The 21829-nt window shown below is 33.0% G+C and overlaps 2 protein-coding genes across 2 annotated transcripts; one reads left to right on the top strand and one right to left on the bottom strand.

Moving 5' to 3' along the window:
• Nucleotides 1–5378: 5378 nt before the first annotated feature.
• On the bottom strand, nucleotides 5379–11571 carry LOC141664226 (F-box protein CPR1-like). Its single transcript, XM_074470136.1, has 2 exons — nucleotides 10436–11571; nucleotides 5379–5506 (listed from the first exon to the last, which is right to left on the bottom strand). The coding sequence occupies exon 1, from the start codon at nucleotides 11547–11549 to the stop codon at nucleotides 10473–10475; it is 1077 nt and encodes a 358-aa protein (XP_074326237.1). The 5' UTR covers nucleotides 11550–11571; the 3' UTR covers nucleotides 5379–5506; nucleotides 10436–10472.
• Nucleotides 8367–10262, top strand: LOC141664225 (protein PHLOEM PROTEIN 2-LIKE A8-like). The gene is made up of 5 exons (XM_074470135.1): nucleotides 8367–8927; nucleotides 9018–9087; nucleotides 9236–9330; nucleotides 9412–9450; nucleotides 9618–10262. Exons 1-5 carry the CDS (start codon nucleotides 8380–8382, stop codon nucleotides 10012–10014), a joined length of 1149 nt encoding a protein of 382 aa, XP_074326236.1. The 5' UTR covers nucleotides 8367–8379; the 3' UTR covers nucleotides 10015–10262.
• Nucleotides 11572–21829: the final 10258 nt, after the last annotated feature.

A 21829-nucleotide genomic window follows, 5' to 3' on the forward strand; every position in this document is an offset into this window, starting at 1 on the left:
ACTTATATATATATGGGGATGTCAATACATGAAGTACTTTTTATATATAGATGAACTATTATTTAAAGAATATAAATATATAATTTATTTCATTTTTCATCATATATAGTTATAAATTTTAATTACCAAATTAATGATAAATTGCGCAATTTTTTTATTTAAAAATTATTGTAATTTGATGAAATTGTTTAAAATGATTTTGTAGTAAAATCACAATAAAATCAAAGTCATCCAAAATTATTTCACAATAGAATCAAATTTAAAATTATTTTTTTTTCAAATTTAAATTGTTAAACTTTTTTATTATATTTAAATATATAATTATTATTCTACGTTAGCAATAAATTTGATGAAATTTTATAATAGATTCAAAGTTCTTTACAGTTCTATATATAAAAAGGGTTTTCTATTGCAAAAAAACATATATATATAGATATATTTAAAAAAATATTTTTGTTTTTAATATGTTGTATTGTGTTAAGATTATTAGTGATTTTACTTATTTACGGTCTAATTTTTAAAGTTGCCTAATTATTACAAAATGATAAATATTTAGCTTTTCAAAAAAATATATTAATTATATATATTTTTTAATTTAAACAACTTTCAATAAAAAGAATTATTGAACATTATCAACCACTCAACCACAAATAGGTTAATGTTATTATTCAGAAATTTAAATAATTCTATCAAACAATCTTATTTATTACTGTTCAGATTATTACCGATTCATAAATTTTATAATTACTCAGAAAATTCGGTTCAGATTTATGAAATGAGCCCTGATTAGATTTAAAAGTTTTGGAGCACGGATGTTAAAGATTAAAATCGTATATATATATTAACTTAACTGATCTGAAATCATTATCGGTATATTTCGTTAATTTCTTAAATTTTTAATGACGAAAAATACTGTTAGGTTAAAATTATTCGATGTGAGAATCTATCGGGCAAAATAACAATTATATTTAGTCATATGGGTTATATAACGACTCTAAATCTTAAATATTTTAGCTGAATTTATTGACTAAATTTTGGAGGGATTATTTTAAATATACCTTATCGCCGACTTTACTGACTTTGTGATACCGTTTTCGATTAATGACCAACTTTATACATATCAAGCACACTTTACGTTTTTCGATTAATGACCAACTTTATATATATCAAGCATGTGTCTTTGTCAAATTGAGCTACTAAAGAATTGTGTTCAAGAAGTTTTCCAACAGATAAAAGGTTATGTTTGAAATCTGGAACATATAGAATATGTTTCAGAGTAATATTAAGAGTTAATATGACATCTCCTACTTTTGTCACACTCTTAATATTGCCATCAGGTAAACAAATTTTGATAGGAATTTTAGCATCATAAATTTGAGAAAATAATGATTCATTATAAGCCATATGATCACTAGCTCCTGTGTCTATAATCCATGAAGCATTAGAATTATGAGATGCATTAGAGATAACCTGAAATGCAGATACAATACCTGCAAAATTCACAGAGGACTGAGAAGACTGAAAATTTTCTGACAGAGGAGACATCTGCTGTTGTTGCATCATCTTAAGCACCTTTTGATAAACAGCTGATACCATCTTACTATCAAAAGAAGCATTCTCACCAGATGCTCTTGGAGTATCAACAGATTCAGAAATCGCATTAGCAGCCATTCTCGGATTGTTAATTTTACTCTTCATTGTATTATACCACTCTGGATACCCTACCAACTTGAAACATTGATCAGCAGTATGTCCCTTCCTCTTGCAATGATCACAAATCAAATCAAACTTGGATCTCTTGAGATATTTCTTGAAATTAGACTGTCCTTGACCTCTACCATAATTTCCTTGATTGGAATAACCAGATTGACCAGATCGTTGACTGAATAAAGCACTAACCTCAGTTTTAGAATTTGTGAGATTAAGGCTATTCTGTTTCTCAATCTGTTGTAAAATATGATACGCCTTAAGAACACTTGGCAAAGGTTCCATACTCAAGAGATTCGTCTTAACAGAATCATATTGTTTGTTTAAGCCACAGATAAATTGAATCAATTTCTTAGTTTCTAGAGCATCCATGACCTTTTTCATGAGATTACAAGTGCATTTAGTCATTGCAGAACAAGTACAAACAAGATTTCCTTCAAGAACTTGCAATTTATCCCAAACAGATTTCATCTTACCAAAATATTCAGCAATGCTCATATTATCTTGCTGAATCTTTATCAAAGTCGTATGTAATTCATAGAGTAATGGAGCATTCGACTTACCAAACCGATCAGCCACATCAGTCCAAAGATCATGAGCAGATGTTGCAAAAATGAAGCTATCAGAAATTACCGGCTCCATAGATGAAGTCAACCACGACATCACCATATAATCATTGCGAATCCACTTGTTGTAATCAACAGAGTCCTCAACTGGTTTGTGTAAAGATCCATCAATGAAACCGAGTTTGTTTTTGGCTCCAAGCGCCATCTTAACACTACGACTCCAATTGATGAAATTATCACCAGAAAGCAACATCGTTCCTAATTGCTGGCGAGGATTGTCACCAGAAGATAGGTAGTAAGGATCATTGTAATTCACAGCCTGATTCTGTGAATTAGTTAAGATTTCGTTCGCAATTGACGATTCCGCCATTGCCAGAACAAGAAATCGATGTCAAGAAAATAAATCGAGATGAAATAGATCAAAATTGATTGAGATTGAGATCGAGATTGAAATTGTGTTATGATCGAGCTGAACAAGCTCTGATACCATGAGAAGAAGTTACAGTCTTAGCTTCTATCATGAAGTAATGAATAAGAAATGTAAAAAAATATGTATTCATCTGAAAATACAGGCTGTGAAGTTTGTTTATATACAACATGAAGTAAGAAAGAGAAAGCTAACTAACTCTAACTAACTATGACAACTAAGCAATTACAGCTGGAAAATCAAAAATAAATATATATGGTTTAAGACAGGCTTCCAGAGAATGGAATAAAGAATTGTCTGCTTATCTTATTAGTCAGAATTATGTGCAATCTTCTCAAGATTATTCTTTGTTTATTAAGCAGAATGCCAATTCTTTTACCGCAATTGTGGTATATGTTGATGATTTACTGGTAACAGAAAATGATATTAAGGAGATAAATGATATCAAAGCTTTGCTTCATCAGAAGTTTACTATAAAAGATCTTGGTGATCTAAAATATTTTCTTGGCATAGAAGTTTTAAGAACTGAAGAAGGTATTCAGCTCAATCAAAGAAAGTACATTTTAGACTTGTTGGCAGAAACACATTTGACAGATTGTACAACATCATCTTTTCCTTTGTCCAAAGGTTTGAATTTGAGCACCAAAGATGTGCCAAAATTACCTGATCCAGAAATCTATAGAAGGATCATTGGTAAATTGCTTTATCTCAATCTTACAAGACCCGACATATCATATGCCGTGCAACAACTTTCTCAATTTCTTCAAGATCCAGCACAACCTCATTATGATGCTGCTCTTCATGTTCTGAAATATTTGAAAGGAACTTTGAATACTGGACTTTTTTACAAGGCAAATTCTCCCTTGCATTTGACTGCATATTCAGATGCAGATTGGGGCACTTGTTCTTTTTCAGCAAAATCTCTGTCAGGATATGCAATTTTCTTAGGATCATCCCTTATTTCTGGGAAAACAAAGAAACAGAAAACTGTTTCTAAAAGCAGTACAGAAGCTGAGTACAGAAGTATGAGCTATGCCACTTCTGAAATCATTTGGCTTGAAGGGCTTTTACAAGATTTGAAAATTCAAGTTCCTAAACCTATAAATCTTTACTGTGATAACACTTCAGCACAACACATTGCAGAGAACCAGATTTTTCAAGAGCGCACAAAGCATCTTAAGATTGATTGTCATTTCATCAGGGAATATGTGGCGTCTCAATTCATCAATATCACTCACATCAACACTTTTATGCAGTTGGCCGACATTCTCACCAAGCCACTGGATGCAGCTCATCATAAATTCTTAAGTGCCAAGCTAGGCCTTCAATTTGATCCACCATGAAGTCTAGCTTGAGGGGGGATATTGAAATATATTTATTTTTAATTTTCCAGCTATAATTGCTTAGTTGTCATAGTTAGTTAGAGTTAGTTAGCTTTCTAAACAAACTTCACAGCCTGTATTTTCAGATGAATACATATTTTTTTACATTTCTTATTCATTATTTCATGATAGAAGCTAAGACTGTAACTTCTTCTCAACACTTTGGTGACCAACTTCAAAATTAACCGGTATAATTAGGAGATTGACAATTTAATTAATATTGATTTATAAATTATTATCATTATTTAAATAAAATATTTTCTCGTAGATAAGAACTAAAATAGAGGTCTTTGGAGTTGTGCGTCAAAATATAAAATAATTATTTTTCGTGATTTAGGATATTTTATTGTATATTAATTGTAATTTGTAACAACAAATTTTATATTTAATTTCAGTAATATTATTTTGTTCAACAACGCAAGCAAAAAATTGTTGAAGCTATACAGTTTAGTGCAACAATTCATAATTACTTAATTTGTAATTTCAGTATTCAGTATTCAGTATTCAGTATATTAGTATTGGCTATTTATGATCTAAGAGTACGAGGATGAATTGTGGATGTCAGGATGCACATATGAAATTTTGTTTGATCTTCCTTTGATTGCTAGTTTATTATTCCATCGGTTCTAGTTAATTGTTATTTTCTTTCAGGGCTGTTAATCAGTTCTAGTTAACTTTTTTTTTTATTTTTTTTTATGAAAAAAAATAAAATGTTTAAAATTTTATTCAAAAAAAAAGAATTTTTTCAAAAAAGTTATAGAACTATATTTTCTATTAATTTAAAATGTGTGTCAAACGCTTTTTTAAAACTAAAATAATTGGGAGGGGGACGGAGGAAGTATTACTATAAGGGACCAGAGTGAGTCTCGAACCTGTCTTAAGTGTCAACAATTCACATAATTTCAGTATAAAATTTCAATACCTAGGCTGCCGGAAAACTTGATCAAACACATGTCATTACAAAGATTTGAAAATAAAACAATGACGCTTTGAAGTCCGGAGAAAATTACAATGACCTACACAAAAGGTTGTCATCGGTATCGTTAAGTTTGATATCCTCATGATAAACAGTTTAGATCTCTGATATTCAAGTGCAGCCAGGTGCTCGCAACAACTCACTCTCATCCAATTATATATCGGGTTTTTTCAATGTTCAACATTCATTTTAAGGTGAATAAAAAACATACTTCTATAATTTATTTTTAAAATTTTCTTTTTATGTATTAAACTTCAAATATCAAATTTTTATTCAGAAAAAAGAAATTAAAATAATTTATGCAAATATGTTATAAAGAAGTATTAAAATGCGTTTCTGCTCCCGTCCCCCGGTATACTTCCTAGGGGACAGAGGGAGTACATTTGTAGTTATGTCTCATCCACCTGATTAGAGCACCAGCTTGAATCCCTTCGAAAGAAAATCAGCCCTATAAGCAACAAAATGATGCAATTGATCAGCAACCAAGTGATTATGAAAGTGATTATGAAAGTATGAGGTGTTTATAACTAAACAAGTGTTCGATTCAGTTTCCTGTAGACATGGGCGGATCCAGAAATTTTAATTGTGAAAAAACGTCAAATATTGTTTTTGAGGATACGCGTGTCCCTGACTAGATCCGTCAATGTCTAATATATATTTATCACGTGAACGTCTGTTTTCGCAGTACCGCTGAGTTTAACAATGTTTGGAAGTCCAGGAATCTCAATACTTTTTCCCCTTCTCCTTCTAAGAACATACCAGCAAATCTTAAAGCACTCTTCGACCATCCAATGAATAAGCAACAGCCTGCACAGCCACAACTCGGCTAATAATATGAGCATCAGGCTGTGAAACGCTCAGTAGCTTACTCCTGGATTCCTTTACACCATAACAACTAGTTTGGTTAGAGTTGGAGTTGAGAGATCGATTGAGGTGAGCTTTGATGAAACTCGGGGAATCAATTAGGACACGGTATGATTTAGAAACGGACCTGAATCGGAGAAGTGATTTTACAGGTAAGTGTGAGAAGACGATGTTAATTATTTCTGGTGGAACGTCGGACATTGTTGAAAACCTCTTTAAAGAGAACGGGAAGATTTTAAAACGTGGAGGGGAGGGTTGTTAACAAATCCAACCAGAGTTTAAATTTTAAATCGAAATTTAATTCTTTTGAAAAAAATTAAAAATAGATTCAAATTAAAACTCAAAGCTCAATGCTGGTTAGACGGTAATTTCTAAATCCTCCGCTGATCTCCCTGTCCTCTGCAACTTTCTCTCTACTTAGGCTTTCAGCTGGTTATAGCCAATAAACCAAACTGTAGTACTTCAAGCATGGTGGTCCTAGCATTAGACGAAAGAGTCTTGCGAACATGGCCCCCAACACTTAAGGACCTGCATTTTTCAAATCCCTAATGCATAAATGTTCGAAAGGCTCCTCTAAACTGATTTCGACTAAGGTCTCTTAAATCTGAGAACCGCCCCTAACTTCAAGGACAATAGATGTTCGTCTGTAAACTACTCATCTATAGAAGTAAACATATACTCCCTCTGTCCCTCCCATTTGTTTACACTTTCCTTTTTGGGATGTCCCATCCAATTGTTTACATTTCAAAACTTTCCAAAAATAGTAAAGTTTTTATAGTTTTTAAATTAACTACATCCACTATTTTCCTCCACTATAACCACTTTATATATATAATATTAATCGGTCCAACTACTTTACTCATTTTTTCAACTTTTCTCCATTACTTTATCATTTTTCTTAAACTCCGCGCCCCACCCAAATGTAAACATTTGGGAGGGACGGAGGGAGTATCATGTAATAAAAAATCCTAGTTGCTAAATAAATTATAATTGTATTTGACACAAGTAGTCATGTCGGGGTCAATATAAATAACTCGAGGATTTGAATAAGTCCTCGCTATTAGCAGCAACACACGCATTATAACTAGTTAGAAACTGTGTGTGGACTGCGGTCATGGTTGTTGTCTGAACTAGATTAGTTTTTATAGTAGGTACTGCATTTATTAGTTGGCCAATGAAAACACTAATTAATCTAAATTAGTACTATCTTATATTTGATCATCACACCGGCTTGTCTTCTGCGGCTTATTTAACTAGTACTGATCACGAAATAGTGCTCCATCATGGAAGCTTCACTGCTCTTGCTCTTTTCTTTCCGTTCTAGAATAATATAAGATCCTGGAAATGATCATTCTCTAATACTTTGAGTTTTTAGAGTAATTGGTTCCTTAACATGGTATCAGAGCTCAGGCTATCAGAGCTCGGGTTGTAAAAACACAAAAATGGTTAAAGTTGGACGATTCCCAGCTTTATAAAATAGTTTTGTAATTATAATAGCAAGAAATCAGTATTTAATAAAAAAGATACACATGTTATATGCTAGTATTTATAAAAAAAGATTCAGCAATATGACTTGGTACAACTAACTCATCTTTGAGTTTTCCTTCTTTCCTTGCTCTGAACAAGCTCGGTGCACCCAGAACAAAATCTACAGAAACGTTTTATTGACTCTGAAAATAAAATTTCCTGCTAATGTACAGTTTTGCAATCACAAGTTCACAATATAATAATTTGTTCATGTTAAATGCTGATTAGAGGCTAATTTCTAAATCCTCCGCTGATCTCCCAATCATCTGCAACTTTCTCTCTACTAGGCTTTCAAATCCCTTATTCATAAATGTATAAAATGTAGCCATTATGTACGAAAGGCCTTGAACTGATTTCGACTAGGGCCTCTTAAATCTCAGGGCGGCCCCTTAATTCAAGGCCATAAATGTTCGTTTGTGAACTACTCATCTATAGAAGTAAGCTATATCAGATAATAAAAAATTCCCAGTTGCTAAATACATTGTAGTTATAATTGCTGCAAGTAGCCATGCCGGGGTCAATATAATTAACTCGAGGATTTGATGAAGTCGTCCTCGCGATTAACATCAACACATGCAATGCAACTAGTTGGAAAATGTCTAGACTGTGTTCATGGTTGTTGTCTGAACTAGATTAGTTTTTATAGTAGGTACTACATTTATTAGTTGGCCAATGAAAACACTAATTAATCTAAATTAGTACTATCTTATATTTGATCGTCACACCAGCTCGTCTTCTTCAGCTTATTTAACTAGTACTGGCCACTGGGATTATTTAACTAGTACTGGTCACGACGCTAGCATCATGGAAGCTTCAGAACTCTTGCTCTTTCCTTTCCATTCTCTTTGACCAATTTTTTTCTCGCATCACTCATTTTTTAACAATGCACAGCTGTGCTGGATTTAGTATATATAAATGGCTGGATCAGGCATGCTGAGCATCCATAATCCATTCATATTACGAGTTAATTACAAGTTATCGACTTCTTTCTTTTGTTATCTAATGGCAACTGGTCATCCACCTAACACTCCTTATTGGGTCTTCTTGAGCTTCAGAGGTAAAGATACACGAAACAACATCACCAGTCATATATACAGCGGCCTAGAACATGAGGGTGTCAAAACTTTCATGGACAATGATGGCCTACGAAGGGGTGAAGAGATCTCAGCAGAACTACTGAACGCAATACATGAGTCCAAGATCTGTGTCATAATTTTCTCGGAAAATTATGGGGACTCCAAATGGTGTCTTGACGAGCTTTTAGAGATAATGGAAATGAGAGCGCAAGGACTGGTGGAAGTTCTCCCTGTATTTTACAACGTCGATTCATCGACTGTTCGTCATCAGACAGGGGCCTTTAAAGTAGCTTTTCAGAAACACCAGCTACGTTATGGGGACGACTCTGTCAGGAAATGGAGACATGCTCTGGGAGCAGCTTGTAATCTATACGGATTAGATCTGTTCGAACATGCACGCGGGTAAATTAACTTCTACTTAATACTTAATACTTTATTTTGTACTTAATAGAGATTTGTCATGGCTCATATAATTAAACTGAACCCCTACAGGATCGAAGCAGAGCTAACTAGGAAAGTTGTCGAATGTGTTTGTCTGGAGCTACAACCCATCATAGATGAGGTACTTGCACAAAACATACTTATACGTTCCTCCATAATCAAGTTTTTCGTGTTCCTCTGTGTCCCTTATTAGACCCTCCCCTATCCAGAATACAAAACTCCGAATCTTGTATAAACTGTAGCATGGTATATGACATTTTTTTTTTCAGATGTATGGTGCCCAGGTGCCTGTTAATATGCTGCACATAGATAATGGGGATAACCCAAATAATTGGAACTGGACTTCTGCTGATGAGTACGATAGGTTAGCACACAACTTAAATTGAATGTCTGGTTTTGCCTTTGGAACTGATCATCAATTTGACTTTAAATTCTTTCGTGCTAGAATTCCTTCATGGTGGTTTAATGATAACCAGGGAGAAGGGTAAGATTTCTTATTTCAAGTTTCATATAGATCACAACAGGTGTATTGAATATTAATATTATGCGTTTAACTATATTAACATGTTGAGTTACGAGTTCTTCTAAGATTTTAAGGTGTTAGACGGATAGCTTTAACATAAGATTATGGTAATTTCTTTGATTTTACAGTATAGTAATCGCTGAAGTGATGGACGAGTATTGGCTTCATATAGCCGGAGAGTTTGAGGAAAATTTGTTAATACCAGGATGGATATACGAGGTTCATTTTGTGGTGAAGCTAAAAGAAGACATGGAAATGGAACGTACAGCGAAGCTAATACTTGATGCACCAGACGGAACCAGTCAAGAGAGCAGAGAGAACTTAATGGGGAAACCAAGAAATCAGTGGATAGAGATTGAAGTAGGGAGATTCCAGGCTCAAAATCTCGGTGGGAAGGTGGAATTCTCTCTCTACGCAAGTGAAGATGATACCATTCGTAAGAGAGGCATATACGTCTTAGGTGCTCGGATTGTACCTGTGTTCTTTTATCGTTCAAGGGTTGGTGAACACGCTCATGGTTATTGATTGTTAATGTTCCAGCCATTAGTTAGTAGTGTCTCAACTCTCGATTATAAGCCTATTTAATGGCTAGTTTATTTTTGAATTGAGTACTTCCCGACCCCCTAACAGTCCCTTGCTATGTTGCCTTCCATCTTAGCCTAAACCACAAAACTCAACTTCATTCCAACAGGTTTGAAGGTTTAAGAGGAACATTTCATGTCAGATTAATATAATTAAGACGATTCATGCCCTCACTATGGTATCATAACGTACAGTTCCCACAATCGAATATAACAAAAAAGCAATTTATTCTATTGAAAGCTGTATATAATGGGAGCAAAGCAATGTACCAGGTGCAAGTGAAAAAACAAGTCTGCAGGCACCGAAGTTGTTAACACCAAATATAATCATCAAAACTACGAACACATATATAAACTGGCAGTACCTCCTCTACGAGAAGTTTCCTGATTCTTTTTTGCTGTTTAGTCCATTGACGCCTCTGTTGTTGCTCCACCACCGAGCTTAACAAGGCTTCCTAGACACAAATACAAGCGGGAAGGCTCTGGATCTGCCAGTGCCCTCAAACAAGTCATCCTTATCAATTTTGGATCAAACCAACAAAGTCTTCTCCCTAGCATGAAAAGTACTCGTCTGTCATCAAGTAAATACGCATTAAATTTGGTGAACTTCAATTGAGGAATTACGGCAGAAATCAGTAGCCTAGTCCATGAATCCTTTACACCATAAGAATTCATCACCCATACGTCGAGATTATAATCCAGGCGACGAAGTTCACAATAAAGACAAAGCCTCCCTCCTAACTCACCAACTTTCATCAATGATTTTAATTTCCAATCTAGAAACTCGGGCAGCTGAATCAGACCATACTCTTCGGTTGCAAGATCAAACGACACGACCCGTGTATCTTCTGATTCACTTCTCAGAGTCACTAACCAATGCAATGCACCATTAACTAAAACACTCTGATCTCTTACACAGCCAATCGGACCCCTAACACTAGAAAAAACATACGGAAAATCCTCGATCCTTCTCCACAAATTCGACTTTAAACTGTAAACCATAAATTCACGTTCCGGCTTCTTGAGATGTTGTCGAATACTAATCACCTTGTAATCATCATTAACACAATCATACCCGAAACCGTAAACTTCAGGACGGCATGCACGATCAGGCCGAAGACCAGGTAACAATTTCCGTTCTCGAGTCGACGGATTAAACAAATAGATTTTCTGACCTAATAACAAACATAATAATCCGTTACAAGAGCCTACTATTTCATGACAAAATTGATTGAGTAAAGTGTGTCGATAAGGATCAAGCTCATTAATGGAGTAGATTTTATAGTTGCATACACTTATAATAGTTTGGTGGGAGTTAGGTTTTGATATAAGAGATTGATTAAGGTGATATTTGATAAAATAAGGGGAGTCGATTAGAGAACAAAGCCTTTTTGAAACGCATCTGAATCGGAGAAGTGATTTTACCGGTAAATGTGAGAAGATATCGGTGATTATCTCGGCTGGAACGTCGTAGTACATTGTTGAAACTCGGTAGAGATGATTATTGCACCCTAACCCTAGGTTAGAACATCAGAATAAGGGTATTTATATAGAGGATGAATAGCGCTTATTAGAGCATCGGAGTAGCTATAATCATTAGCTAAAATTATTGTATAAAATAAATATTATCTAAAATTAGCTTAAAACCCGTACGATCCACGGATTTCAAGATTTTTTTTAATATTATATAATTTTTTTAAAAAAATATTTTGAATTTAATTCTTAATTTTGATCATTTAAAACTTTAAATGATATGATTTCATGATAATTATATTAGTAGGCGAATATGTTCAAAAAATTTTAGAACATTTAAATTTATTTAAAGTGATAGCATTGGTAGGGGAAATATTATTATAACGAAATTATTATTTTATTGAGGGTAAAAATATATTGTCTCCATTATGTTGGAACCTTAAAAAATATTATTGTAGCATGTTGATTACTTAATCGATTAACTATAGCTCTATAAAAAATATTTGAAAAAGACAATATTACTGATTGAACAATATAGTTTTATTGATAATTTTATGTGTATTTTTTTTAAAAAAAATATTTATGTTTTAATTAAGATTTGATTTTTTAGTTCACATTAAAACGATACGAATTTTACTTAGTCTAATAATAGCATTGGTAGGGGAAATATTATTATAACGAAATTATTATTTTATTGAGGATAAAAATATAAGGTCTCCGTTGTGTTAGGACCTTAAAAAATAGGGCTTTTTTCATATATACCCAAATTTTACAAACTTTTTGTAAAAATACTGTCATTTTTTAAAATAAATTGCAAAAATACTATCTTTCAAAAAATATTTGCAAAAATACGGAGGTTGAATTTGTAACCATATCTGCAACTCCTAGTAACCATATAGGCAACCACAAATGCAAATTTGAAAAAATCCGTTAAAAATTATATTTAGTTGCAAAATAAGTTGTCCTGGTAGTTGCAAATGGTGAAAAATGAATGCCCCTGCGGGCCAATACTAATATCACAAAAGCAACCATGAAATCAACTAAAAACAACCCCAAAATCAACAAATCATATATACTGTAGTTTGTAACTAAACTCTTTTTCAAATTAGACCATCCACATTCATCAAATTAGACCTAATTCGCTTCGCATTCACAACTAAACTCTTTTTCGACTTCACAGTCTCCGATCTCCCCTCTTTCTCTCCACCTAGGGTTTCAATTGCATTAATCTCCGAGTTTTTCACATTCTTATAATCCTTGTTTTTGATTTGTTTTCCACTGTTTTGATTATTATTGATGACTTTTCGATTCGAATCAGACGATACATAGCCGCCGATAGGGCTGAGCATTCGGTCGGTTCGGTCAGAAACCGAACCGGACCGAATTAACCGAAAATTGAAGTGATAATTTTTCATAATCGAACCGAACCAAACTTATGCACAAATCGAACCGAAAACCGAACGAATTATTTCGGTTAATTCGGTTCGGTTTCTAAAAACCAAAATATTTGAAATCTTGTCAAAATAATTTAAAATGAAAACAAAAAATAATTCGAAATTTTAAAAGAATACATATTATATTATATATGTAAAAAATTGAAGAGACATACATTCACCAATTGAAGATACACACATTTTGTTTTTTTGTTCATATTTACTATATTATATTATATATATATATAATATAATTAAAAAATATATATATTTAGATTTCGGTTATTTCGGTTAAACCGAATTAATTTTTAGATTAACCGAACCGAACCAATATTATTTCGGTTAAAATCGAAAAAACGAATTAACCGAAATTTTTGAAAAAATTCAAACCAAACCAAACCGAAATTATACGGTTCGGTTTTTCGGTTTCGGTTTGGTTTTGCTCACCCCTAGCCGCCGATCTCGCCGAATCGGACGCTCGGCCGGCGCTGACGCTTTCCGGCCGGAGGTTCGCCGGCGTTTGTGTGTTTTTCCGGTTGGTTTGATTTGGTCATCTTCGAGTGTGTGGATTCGGCTGCTTTGTTAGAAGATGGAGACATATATGATTTGTGTGTGGATAGGGAGAAGGAGAGAGGCAGAGGAGAGTAAGAGATAGAGGGAATAGAAGTTAAAAAAAGGAATGGGAAGATGAAGATGGTATGTTTGCAATTTAATTGTTTGTATGTTTAAAAAGATAGTAAATTTGCAAGATTTTAAGTAAGATAGTAGAGTTGCAAATAAATATCCAAAAGTTGGTATATTTGTCAAATTCCCTAAAAAATATTATTTTAGCATGGTGATTACTTAATCGATTAAATATAGCTCTATAAAATATATTTGAAAAAGACAATATTACCGATTGAACAATATAGTTTTATTGATAATTTTATGTGTATTTTTTTTAAAAAATAATATATAGGTTTTAATTAAGATTTGATTTTTTAGTTCACATAAATACGATACGAATTTTACTTAGTCTAATATAAATTTGATTTATCTTGGATCAGTGGTTTACATTATTTTATTTTAGTCTGATGCCTAATACACTGATCAAATCAAACTAATTATTTTTAGTTTAATCTTAATTTTTTTAAAGTCTGGATTAATAAGATAATTTTGTTTTAGCCTGAATAATTTGTTAGTGTAGGTGCCCTAGAGGCAATACATTATTCTTTTAAATCTTTATGTCAGTTGATCATTCAATAAATGTATTTATTATGACCTTAATTACTGCGATATTTTGTTAGCATAATAAATGTCCTTAGAATAATGATACACATTGTATAGTTTAAGTACATGACTTGAACTTGAGATTATATAATATATCATATTTTTAAAGGTCCCTAGTCGAATATTATTATATAGAACAATAATAATACATAGATAGACTAGTATGTTGTTTGACAAGATAACCACATCTCATTGGTTATAAGTATGGGAATACTAAAGTCAATATATAGGTACATGTGAGAGTACATGGTACTGGACAGACCCAGAGTGAGATTTTTCATGTTTAATAAAGTCATAAGAAAGACTCACAGTGATAATGGTGTAACGATCCTTTGACTTGAAATCATTATATTTCTATACGAGGATTAATATACTTTGACTATATTAAAAGTTACTTTTGATCGGGTGATGATAAAAGTGGACATCGGGTATATCATGAGTCCTATGAGAAATATGAATGATAGATAAAGGATTTAATCCTCCTATAATTAGGAGAGATATTATTGGCCTCTTGATTGAGTGAGATTATAAAAGCATAGTCATGCTCAAATAATGATTTGTCTTGATAATCTACTCATGGATCAAGTAAATCCGGATTAAATGTTGAAGAGGATGACTAAATACATGCCTCGAGTTTAATCTATAATATGTATGGTTAAAGGGATTATATTACACGAAAAACATTAATCACGAAAGGTTTTATCTAATCACGATTTAATTATTGTTTAATTGGGTAACAATGATGTATTACTGGATACCGCTCATTGTTTATAATTTTATTAGAAAATAAAATTATTGTCAATTAAATAATAGCCTATAGGGTCGTACAAATAGAGCACTTAATGGAATAGTTAATTTAAATTATGGATTTAAATTAATTGATGATTATTCGAATTTTATTATAATTAAGTAAGACTTAATTGAGATAATATAAATTCGAATTAAAAGGAATGTTTTTGCCCATAATAATTAAGTATGACTTAGTTATTAATTAAATAATAGAAATTAATTTTTATTATTTAATCCAATACCTACTAGGGTTGGGCTTTGCTGTTATGGGCCTTTTTAATCAGCCATTATAAATACATAATGATAGGTTAAAGAGGCTTGTAAGTTTTTGGAGAAAACCCTAGCAACAAAGAGAGGCAGAGGCAATTCAGATCGTCAAGAAGGAGGCTAGTACATCCATTTCATAGTCAAGTTCGTGAAACGTTCTTAGAGGTGCTCGTGTGGATACCATAGAGGTGTTTCTCCGAGAGGTAGACACAAAGCGTGATAGCTAGGATCTCCGTTGAGTTCGTGAAAGTTAAGCTCTTGAAATGTATGATTCGTTATCTCCATAATCTGCCCACAATTATACATGGATCCTGTTTTTGGATTTCGAATTTTTTTTGTTTTATTTACGTTTATCCGCTGCGTTTTATGCCTCGGAACCCAACATAATTAGTATATATGATTGTTGTAAAAGACATGTTTGTACTTTAACAAGATTAAGACATTTTGTCAACCCTAAGTAAGTTGTATTGTTATCTTAATTTGTATTTTGTACTTGTAACACTTAAAGTTTGTAAAAATGTCAAAAGAGCATACTGGAGTCTTTTTCTATAAACAGTGTCAAGCCTAAGAATTATATCTGGAAGAATATCAAGAAGATCATGCCTCATGAGAATTATGAAGAAGCTTGGAGTTGAATAAATCTGTTTTAGGAAAAATACTCTAAGTCAAGATCTCTACAAGTCACAGATTTAATGTTATAGAGAAGTCATTCGAGAACTCCAGAATAGTTTATAGAGAACTCATAAAGCTTAAAGAAAACTCAGAGATATCGACAAGCCAGATTGAAGACATGAAGATTGGAGATATCGAAAAGTCATTTATTCACTAGAGAACTCAGAGTTATCGACAAGTCAACATTCATTAGAGAACTCTGAGTTATCGATAAGTCAAGTTCCACTAGAGAACTCAGAGATATCGATAAGTCAAAATTCACTAGAGAACTCAGAGATATCGATAAGTTAAAATTCACTAGAGAACTCTGAGATATCGACAAGTTAAATTTGACTAGAGAACTCTAAGATATCAACAAGTCAAGAAGCCACTAGAGAACTAAAAGTTATCGATAAGTCAAAGTGAAGATGTGAAGACTAGAGATCTCGACAAGCCTAAATTGAATGATCCTTTCCAGAAGTGAGATAGAGTTCATCAATGTCAGGAATTTCCCTTGAGCATCTCGCACGCTTTCATCTCTTTCCAACCTGAAACCTTCATAGTCAGTCATGAGCATACTTAATTTTACTTCACGTACCTTAGACGTGCCTTCGTGGCTGACTTTGATCGTATCCCAGATCTGTTTGGCAGTAGTACATGTTGATACTTTTCTTAATTATGTAGCTACCATGCCATTGAGAAGTGAGTTCATAGCTTTAGCATTGGAGTTCATTGCATTCACTTCTTCAGGAGAGAGATCCTTGAGGGATTTTGGCTTCCCATCTTTCATAGGAGTTGTAAAACCATTTTCTACAACATCCCATTCGAATGCATCACGCTGGAGAAATATTTTCATCCGGAACTTCCAGTCATTGTAGTTTTCAGCACCATGAAGCAGTGGTGGATAATTGTTTGAATACCTTTCCGGTTGAGCCATGGATCGCTAGCAAAATAAACACTAAAAAGAGAATTAAATGCACTTGCTCTGATACCAATTGAAATTCAATGGCTCGATAGATAATATTATATTCTAACTGTCAAGGCAAATGGGACAGTCTCTTATGCAAATGGGACAGTCCCTTTACAAATGAGATAATGAATGAGACAGTTTCAATTAACTGCAGAATGAAAATAACAGTAATCAAAATGCAGAATGCTGAAAACTTAATAAGTAAAAACACCAGAAGTTTTCATTTGGTTCGGCCCCTACACATAGTCTATGGCCTACATCCAAGTCCATATGCCAACTAGCATAGAGAATGTATTATATCCACTTAAAATAAAGTACTTACAAACTTTCCTTGATTACAAACTTGACCCACTTGAAAGAAACCTTTCCCCTAGCACACAGCTACCTAGCACACAAATACTTGGACTTCCTCTTGTAATCAAACTCCCACAACCCGGGACAAGTGATATAATACACCTTTCAGGTACAAGAATAAAATATGAAAGATTACAACTCAAACTAGGCTTCTTGTTTAACTGGATGTATATCTCGGGTATAAAAAACAAGAAGGTGTTTTCAGATGATTAAAGATTGACGTGAAAGCATTAGCCACAAATCTGAAATAGTGAGTTGTATTTTTAGGCAAAGTTCTAACAGATTTATTTTCAAACAAAGGATAGGATATATAAGATTTGAAAACAAGTTTGTTTGAAAATATTTGAATTAATCTTGAAGGCTAATCTGTTAGTAGTTTGAAATAGATAAACCAAGTAAAAGATAGATTTTGAATAATTCAAACTTGGTTTATAAGATAGGGTTTGTTTGAGATAAGTTTAAAAGATATTTATCCAGGTAAACAAGATATGCATAAAAACCCTAATCCTTATCTGTAGACTAGCAAAACATCAAGATAAGTCTTGTTGAATCATTCTTGTTGCATTAATCCATTCTGTTGAGACATCATCAGAAACCATGAAATTAACAGAGTGCAGAGGGAACTTAAAGGGGAAACCAAGAGATCAGTGAATTAAGATTGAAGTAGGGAGATTCAAGGTAGCAAATCTTGGTGGAAAGTTGGAATTATCTCTGTATTCAAGAGTACATTGCAAATGAATACTGAAGTTATAAATCTCAAGATCAACTTTTATAACTCTACGACATTTAAAAATAATGTAAGTCGATCTAGATTCCAGAGTACATTGCAAATGAACACTAAAAGTCCCATTATATAATGTGAAATGTTTGGCGACTATTTAATCCACGACTAATGCTAGGTGCACAGAATTGTGTACATAAAATATGTACAGAATGATGTGGAACTGCCACATACACACTCCATTAAAAAGATTGTCCGAGTAAAATTAAACCTTAAGATTTTAGTCTATCTATGTTGAGAACATAGTGTTTGCTCGGTCAGGAACGAACAAATACTAAGAATTAATATTAAACCTTCGACTGCAATAAAGACAACGCCTCCCTCCTAATTCACCAACTTTCATCAATGATTTCCAATCCACAAACTCGGGCAGCTGAATCAGACCATATTTTTCGGTTGCAAGATCATACGATACGACATGACACGTGTATCTACATCAACCTGACCTTAATAATAATCCCACAGTGTCAGAAGAGAAGCCTCTACTTCTCTTCTCAAAGTCACCAACCAATGCAATGCACCATGAGCCCAGTATTTCAGTGGCAAGTGGCCTCACTAAAGTGTGTCTATAGGAGTCAAAGTCAATAGAGTAGATTTGACTCGTGTGACAGGAGTCAAAGTCGATAGAGTAGATTTGACACGTGTTGTCACATACTTATGTTTATTAATAATTTGGTGGAAGTTAAATTTGGATATAAGAGATTGATTAAGCTGGTAATTGATAAAATATGGAGAGTCAATTAGGGCACAAAAGGTTTTCGAAATGCACTAAAATCGAAGAAGTGATGCCGCATAACATCAGGCGGGACGTCGGACATTGTTGAAACTCGTAACCAGTTGATCAAACTCGTAATCAGTTTTTTGGCTGTTGGACTCTAGGTTTGAACGTATCCATTTACTGCCATGTACATCTATGCACTACAACAAAACTGACCATTTACGACGGTTAACTGGCCATTTATTTCGACTGAAATGATAACAATAAAAGTGACGCGAATAAGCTTGTTTAGTCAGGCTCGGCTCGGACTTGGCTCGAACTCGGTAACTCAATTCAGCTCGGATAAAGTTTATATATATTATAAATAATAAATTATTACTAATCACTTAAATATTTTTAGTGGTACATTTTTTCATCATTTATTAATAATTTAATTATTTTAGAGATTTTCTTTATTTTTCTAAATTTAACACTTAGTTTTTTCGTAAGTAAACTATCAAATTGATATCATGATACATTCATCTCCAATTATTCATATTTCATAAATATCATTAAATAACTTGTAATTTACATAAACCAAATTTAAGTAAAACAACAAAACATAATAAAATTTGACATCGTCATTTTAAAAAGTAATGTATGATTTATAAAGTTACGAATGTCTCAATAATTTAAAATAAAATTGAATATATTTTTAAAAATCGTCTTGAAAAATAAAATGATATAGCTAGATTAAGAAATAATTGTAAAGTGTGAGTGTGCATATATAATTTTAAGGCAAAACTAGTAGTTTATCTCGATACAACTTGTAAAATTATAAATTATAATTTAAGGTTATTCGATTGAAAAACAAATTCTAGATATTAGTGGACAACTCGACTCGGCTCGAGTTCGGCTGTTCGTGAACAAACCCGTGTTCGGCTCGCGCTCGACTCGTTTATAAACGAGCCGAGCTTGAACATCACCTTCCGCTCGGTTATTAAACTCGGTTCGGCTCGGCTCATTTTAAAAATAAATTAAACCCGGCTCGGACAAAACTCCGATCAACTTTGTATGTTTGCAGCTCTAAATAAAACCTTCGATTACAAGTTTTAGTTAATTGATTTTTTGGGCCCAATTTTTAGTTTGCTTTTTATTGGTCCGATAAGTTAGAAGAGATTGGGCTAAAAAAACAAACTATTTTTTTTTCAACTTGGAGGCCAATTTTAAGTTTAAGCTATAGTTTATTTTAGTTACGTAACCTTTATAGTTAATTTTTTCAAACTTAACACAAATTACACACACATTAACACATACAATAATAAATATAAAAAATACATAAATAAATATAATGGGTCTTACTCCATTGAGAACCTTTTTTTGGTGAGATATGAGATATAATCTCAACCATAAAAATTTAAATCTATTTTTAATCTAGACCATTCATTTTAAATCTCATCATCTTCTCCAAACATCATCTCTTCCATCATCTTCTTTCTACTTACCATCCACCACCACCTCCAACAACCAACAACCACCATTTCTGGCCACTACCACCACCACCAGCGACCACCACCACCTTCGACGACCACCAGAAAATCACCACCGTCAAATTAAAAATCACCACCGTCAAATCAAAAATCACCACCACAATCACCGACGACTTTCAGAAAATCACCACCGACAAATATCAAATCACTTCCGTCAAAACAAAAATTATCACCGGAAAATGAAAAATCACCACCAGAAAACGAAAAATCACTTCCACCAATTAAAAATCACCAGATTAAGCTATTATCTATTTCCATCAGATCCGGTCATGGTCACCAATTTCGACCTCTATATCAACATAACCACTGCAACATCATCGTTAATCATCACTAATCACTACCAATCCACACAAAAAACACATTATTAAACAATCTAACCACCGCCTACAATTTTCACCACCACAATAACATCACATCGTGTTCATCACTACCACACACCAGATCTGAGTTCGGTCCATCATAATTTCGTCGGAAAAAATTAAATCGAAATTCAAGATTTGAGAGCTAGTGGGGAGTAACGGTGACATCAAATGGCTATGGCAAAGCTGTGTCGGGGGCGGGGGAATGATGTTTCACGGTGACGTCGGAGGTGGGAGGTGAAGTCTAGTGAGAAGGGATGTGGAGAGAGAAGGAGAGAGATGGGGAAAGGGGAGAGAGAAATAAGAATGAACAAATCTGTTATTTCCCGATAACGGCGTGACGGCAGCAAGGCGACGATGGCTCAGTGGCGATGAGGCGTTGACAGGGGCTTGTGGGTGTGGGTGTGGGTGTGGGTGGGTATAGAGGGTGGGGTGCAGGTAAATGAGAGAGATGAAATATAAAGAATATAATTAAAAATATTAATTGTGTGGTTGTGATTGAATTTAGGAATAAAAATGTGTGGCTGAGATTGAATCTCAATTCTCACAATAGTATGAGATCCCATTTGAGCAATTCCCTAAATATAATTATTAAACTTTTGCAAACTTGTATAAACTTCTTTTTATCCCATAAATAAATATAATTACATTAATTAAAAAAAACTATACAAATCTATTCGATTACAAAATATATCTAATTTAATTTATAATTGTAATATAAACTTATATAGTAATTGCAATCATAGTTTATTTGATTTAATTTCAATATAATTGAGACAAGTCAAAAAATTATATTACAAAAAATATAATATATATTTGGGAAATTAGCAAAAATTCTAAGTTTATTTAAAATTTTACTATCTATTAAAAATATTTGCTTTAATACGGTATGAAATTTTTTATATATTCTAAAAATAACAAAAAACTTGTTTTGCTTGCATATGAGATCACAGGTACTTGCATCCGACATTGTATTTGGTTGAATCGAGTTTCAAAACTATATTTTTGTAAAAATAATGAAAAAAGTATATCTTTGTAAAGAAAATTAAAAAAATGTAATTTATAAAAAGTAAGTTAAAAAATTCTTATTTTTCTAAAAAAAGAAAACCCTAGTGTTTTATCAAAAATAAAAATCTTTAATTCCCCATTATTATTGAAATATTTAT

The sequence above is a fragment of the Apium graveolens genome, chromosome 6, assembly GCF_009905375.1.
Source record: "Apium graveolens cultivar Ventura chromosome 6, ASM990537v1, whole genome shotgun sequence".
In the NCBI taxonomy this organism is placed as follows: Eukaryota; Viridiplantae; Streptophyta; class Magnoliopsida; order Apiales; family Apiaceae; genus Apium; species Apium graveolens.

Excerpts from the sequence above, each read along its gene's own strand:
- LOC141664225 (XM_074470135.1), top strand. The coding sequence starts at position 8,380 with ATGCTGAGCATCCATAATCCATTCATATTACGAGTTAATTACAAGTTA. Across the intron at positions 9,088-9,235 it reads TACAACCCATCATAGATGAG|ATGTATGGTGCCCAGGTGCC; the intron begins GTACTTGCACAA and ends TTTTTTTTTCAG. Across the intron at positions 9,451-9,617 it reads AATGATAACCAGGGAGAAGG|TATAGTAATCGCTGAAGTGA; the intron begins GTAAGATTTCTT and ends TTGATTTTACAG.
- LOC141664226 (XM_074470136.1), bottom strand. The coding sequence starts at position 11,549 with ATGTACTACGACGTTCCAGCCGAGATAATCACCGATATCTTCTCACAT.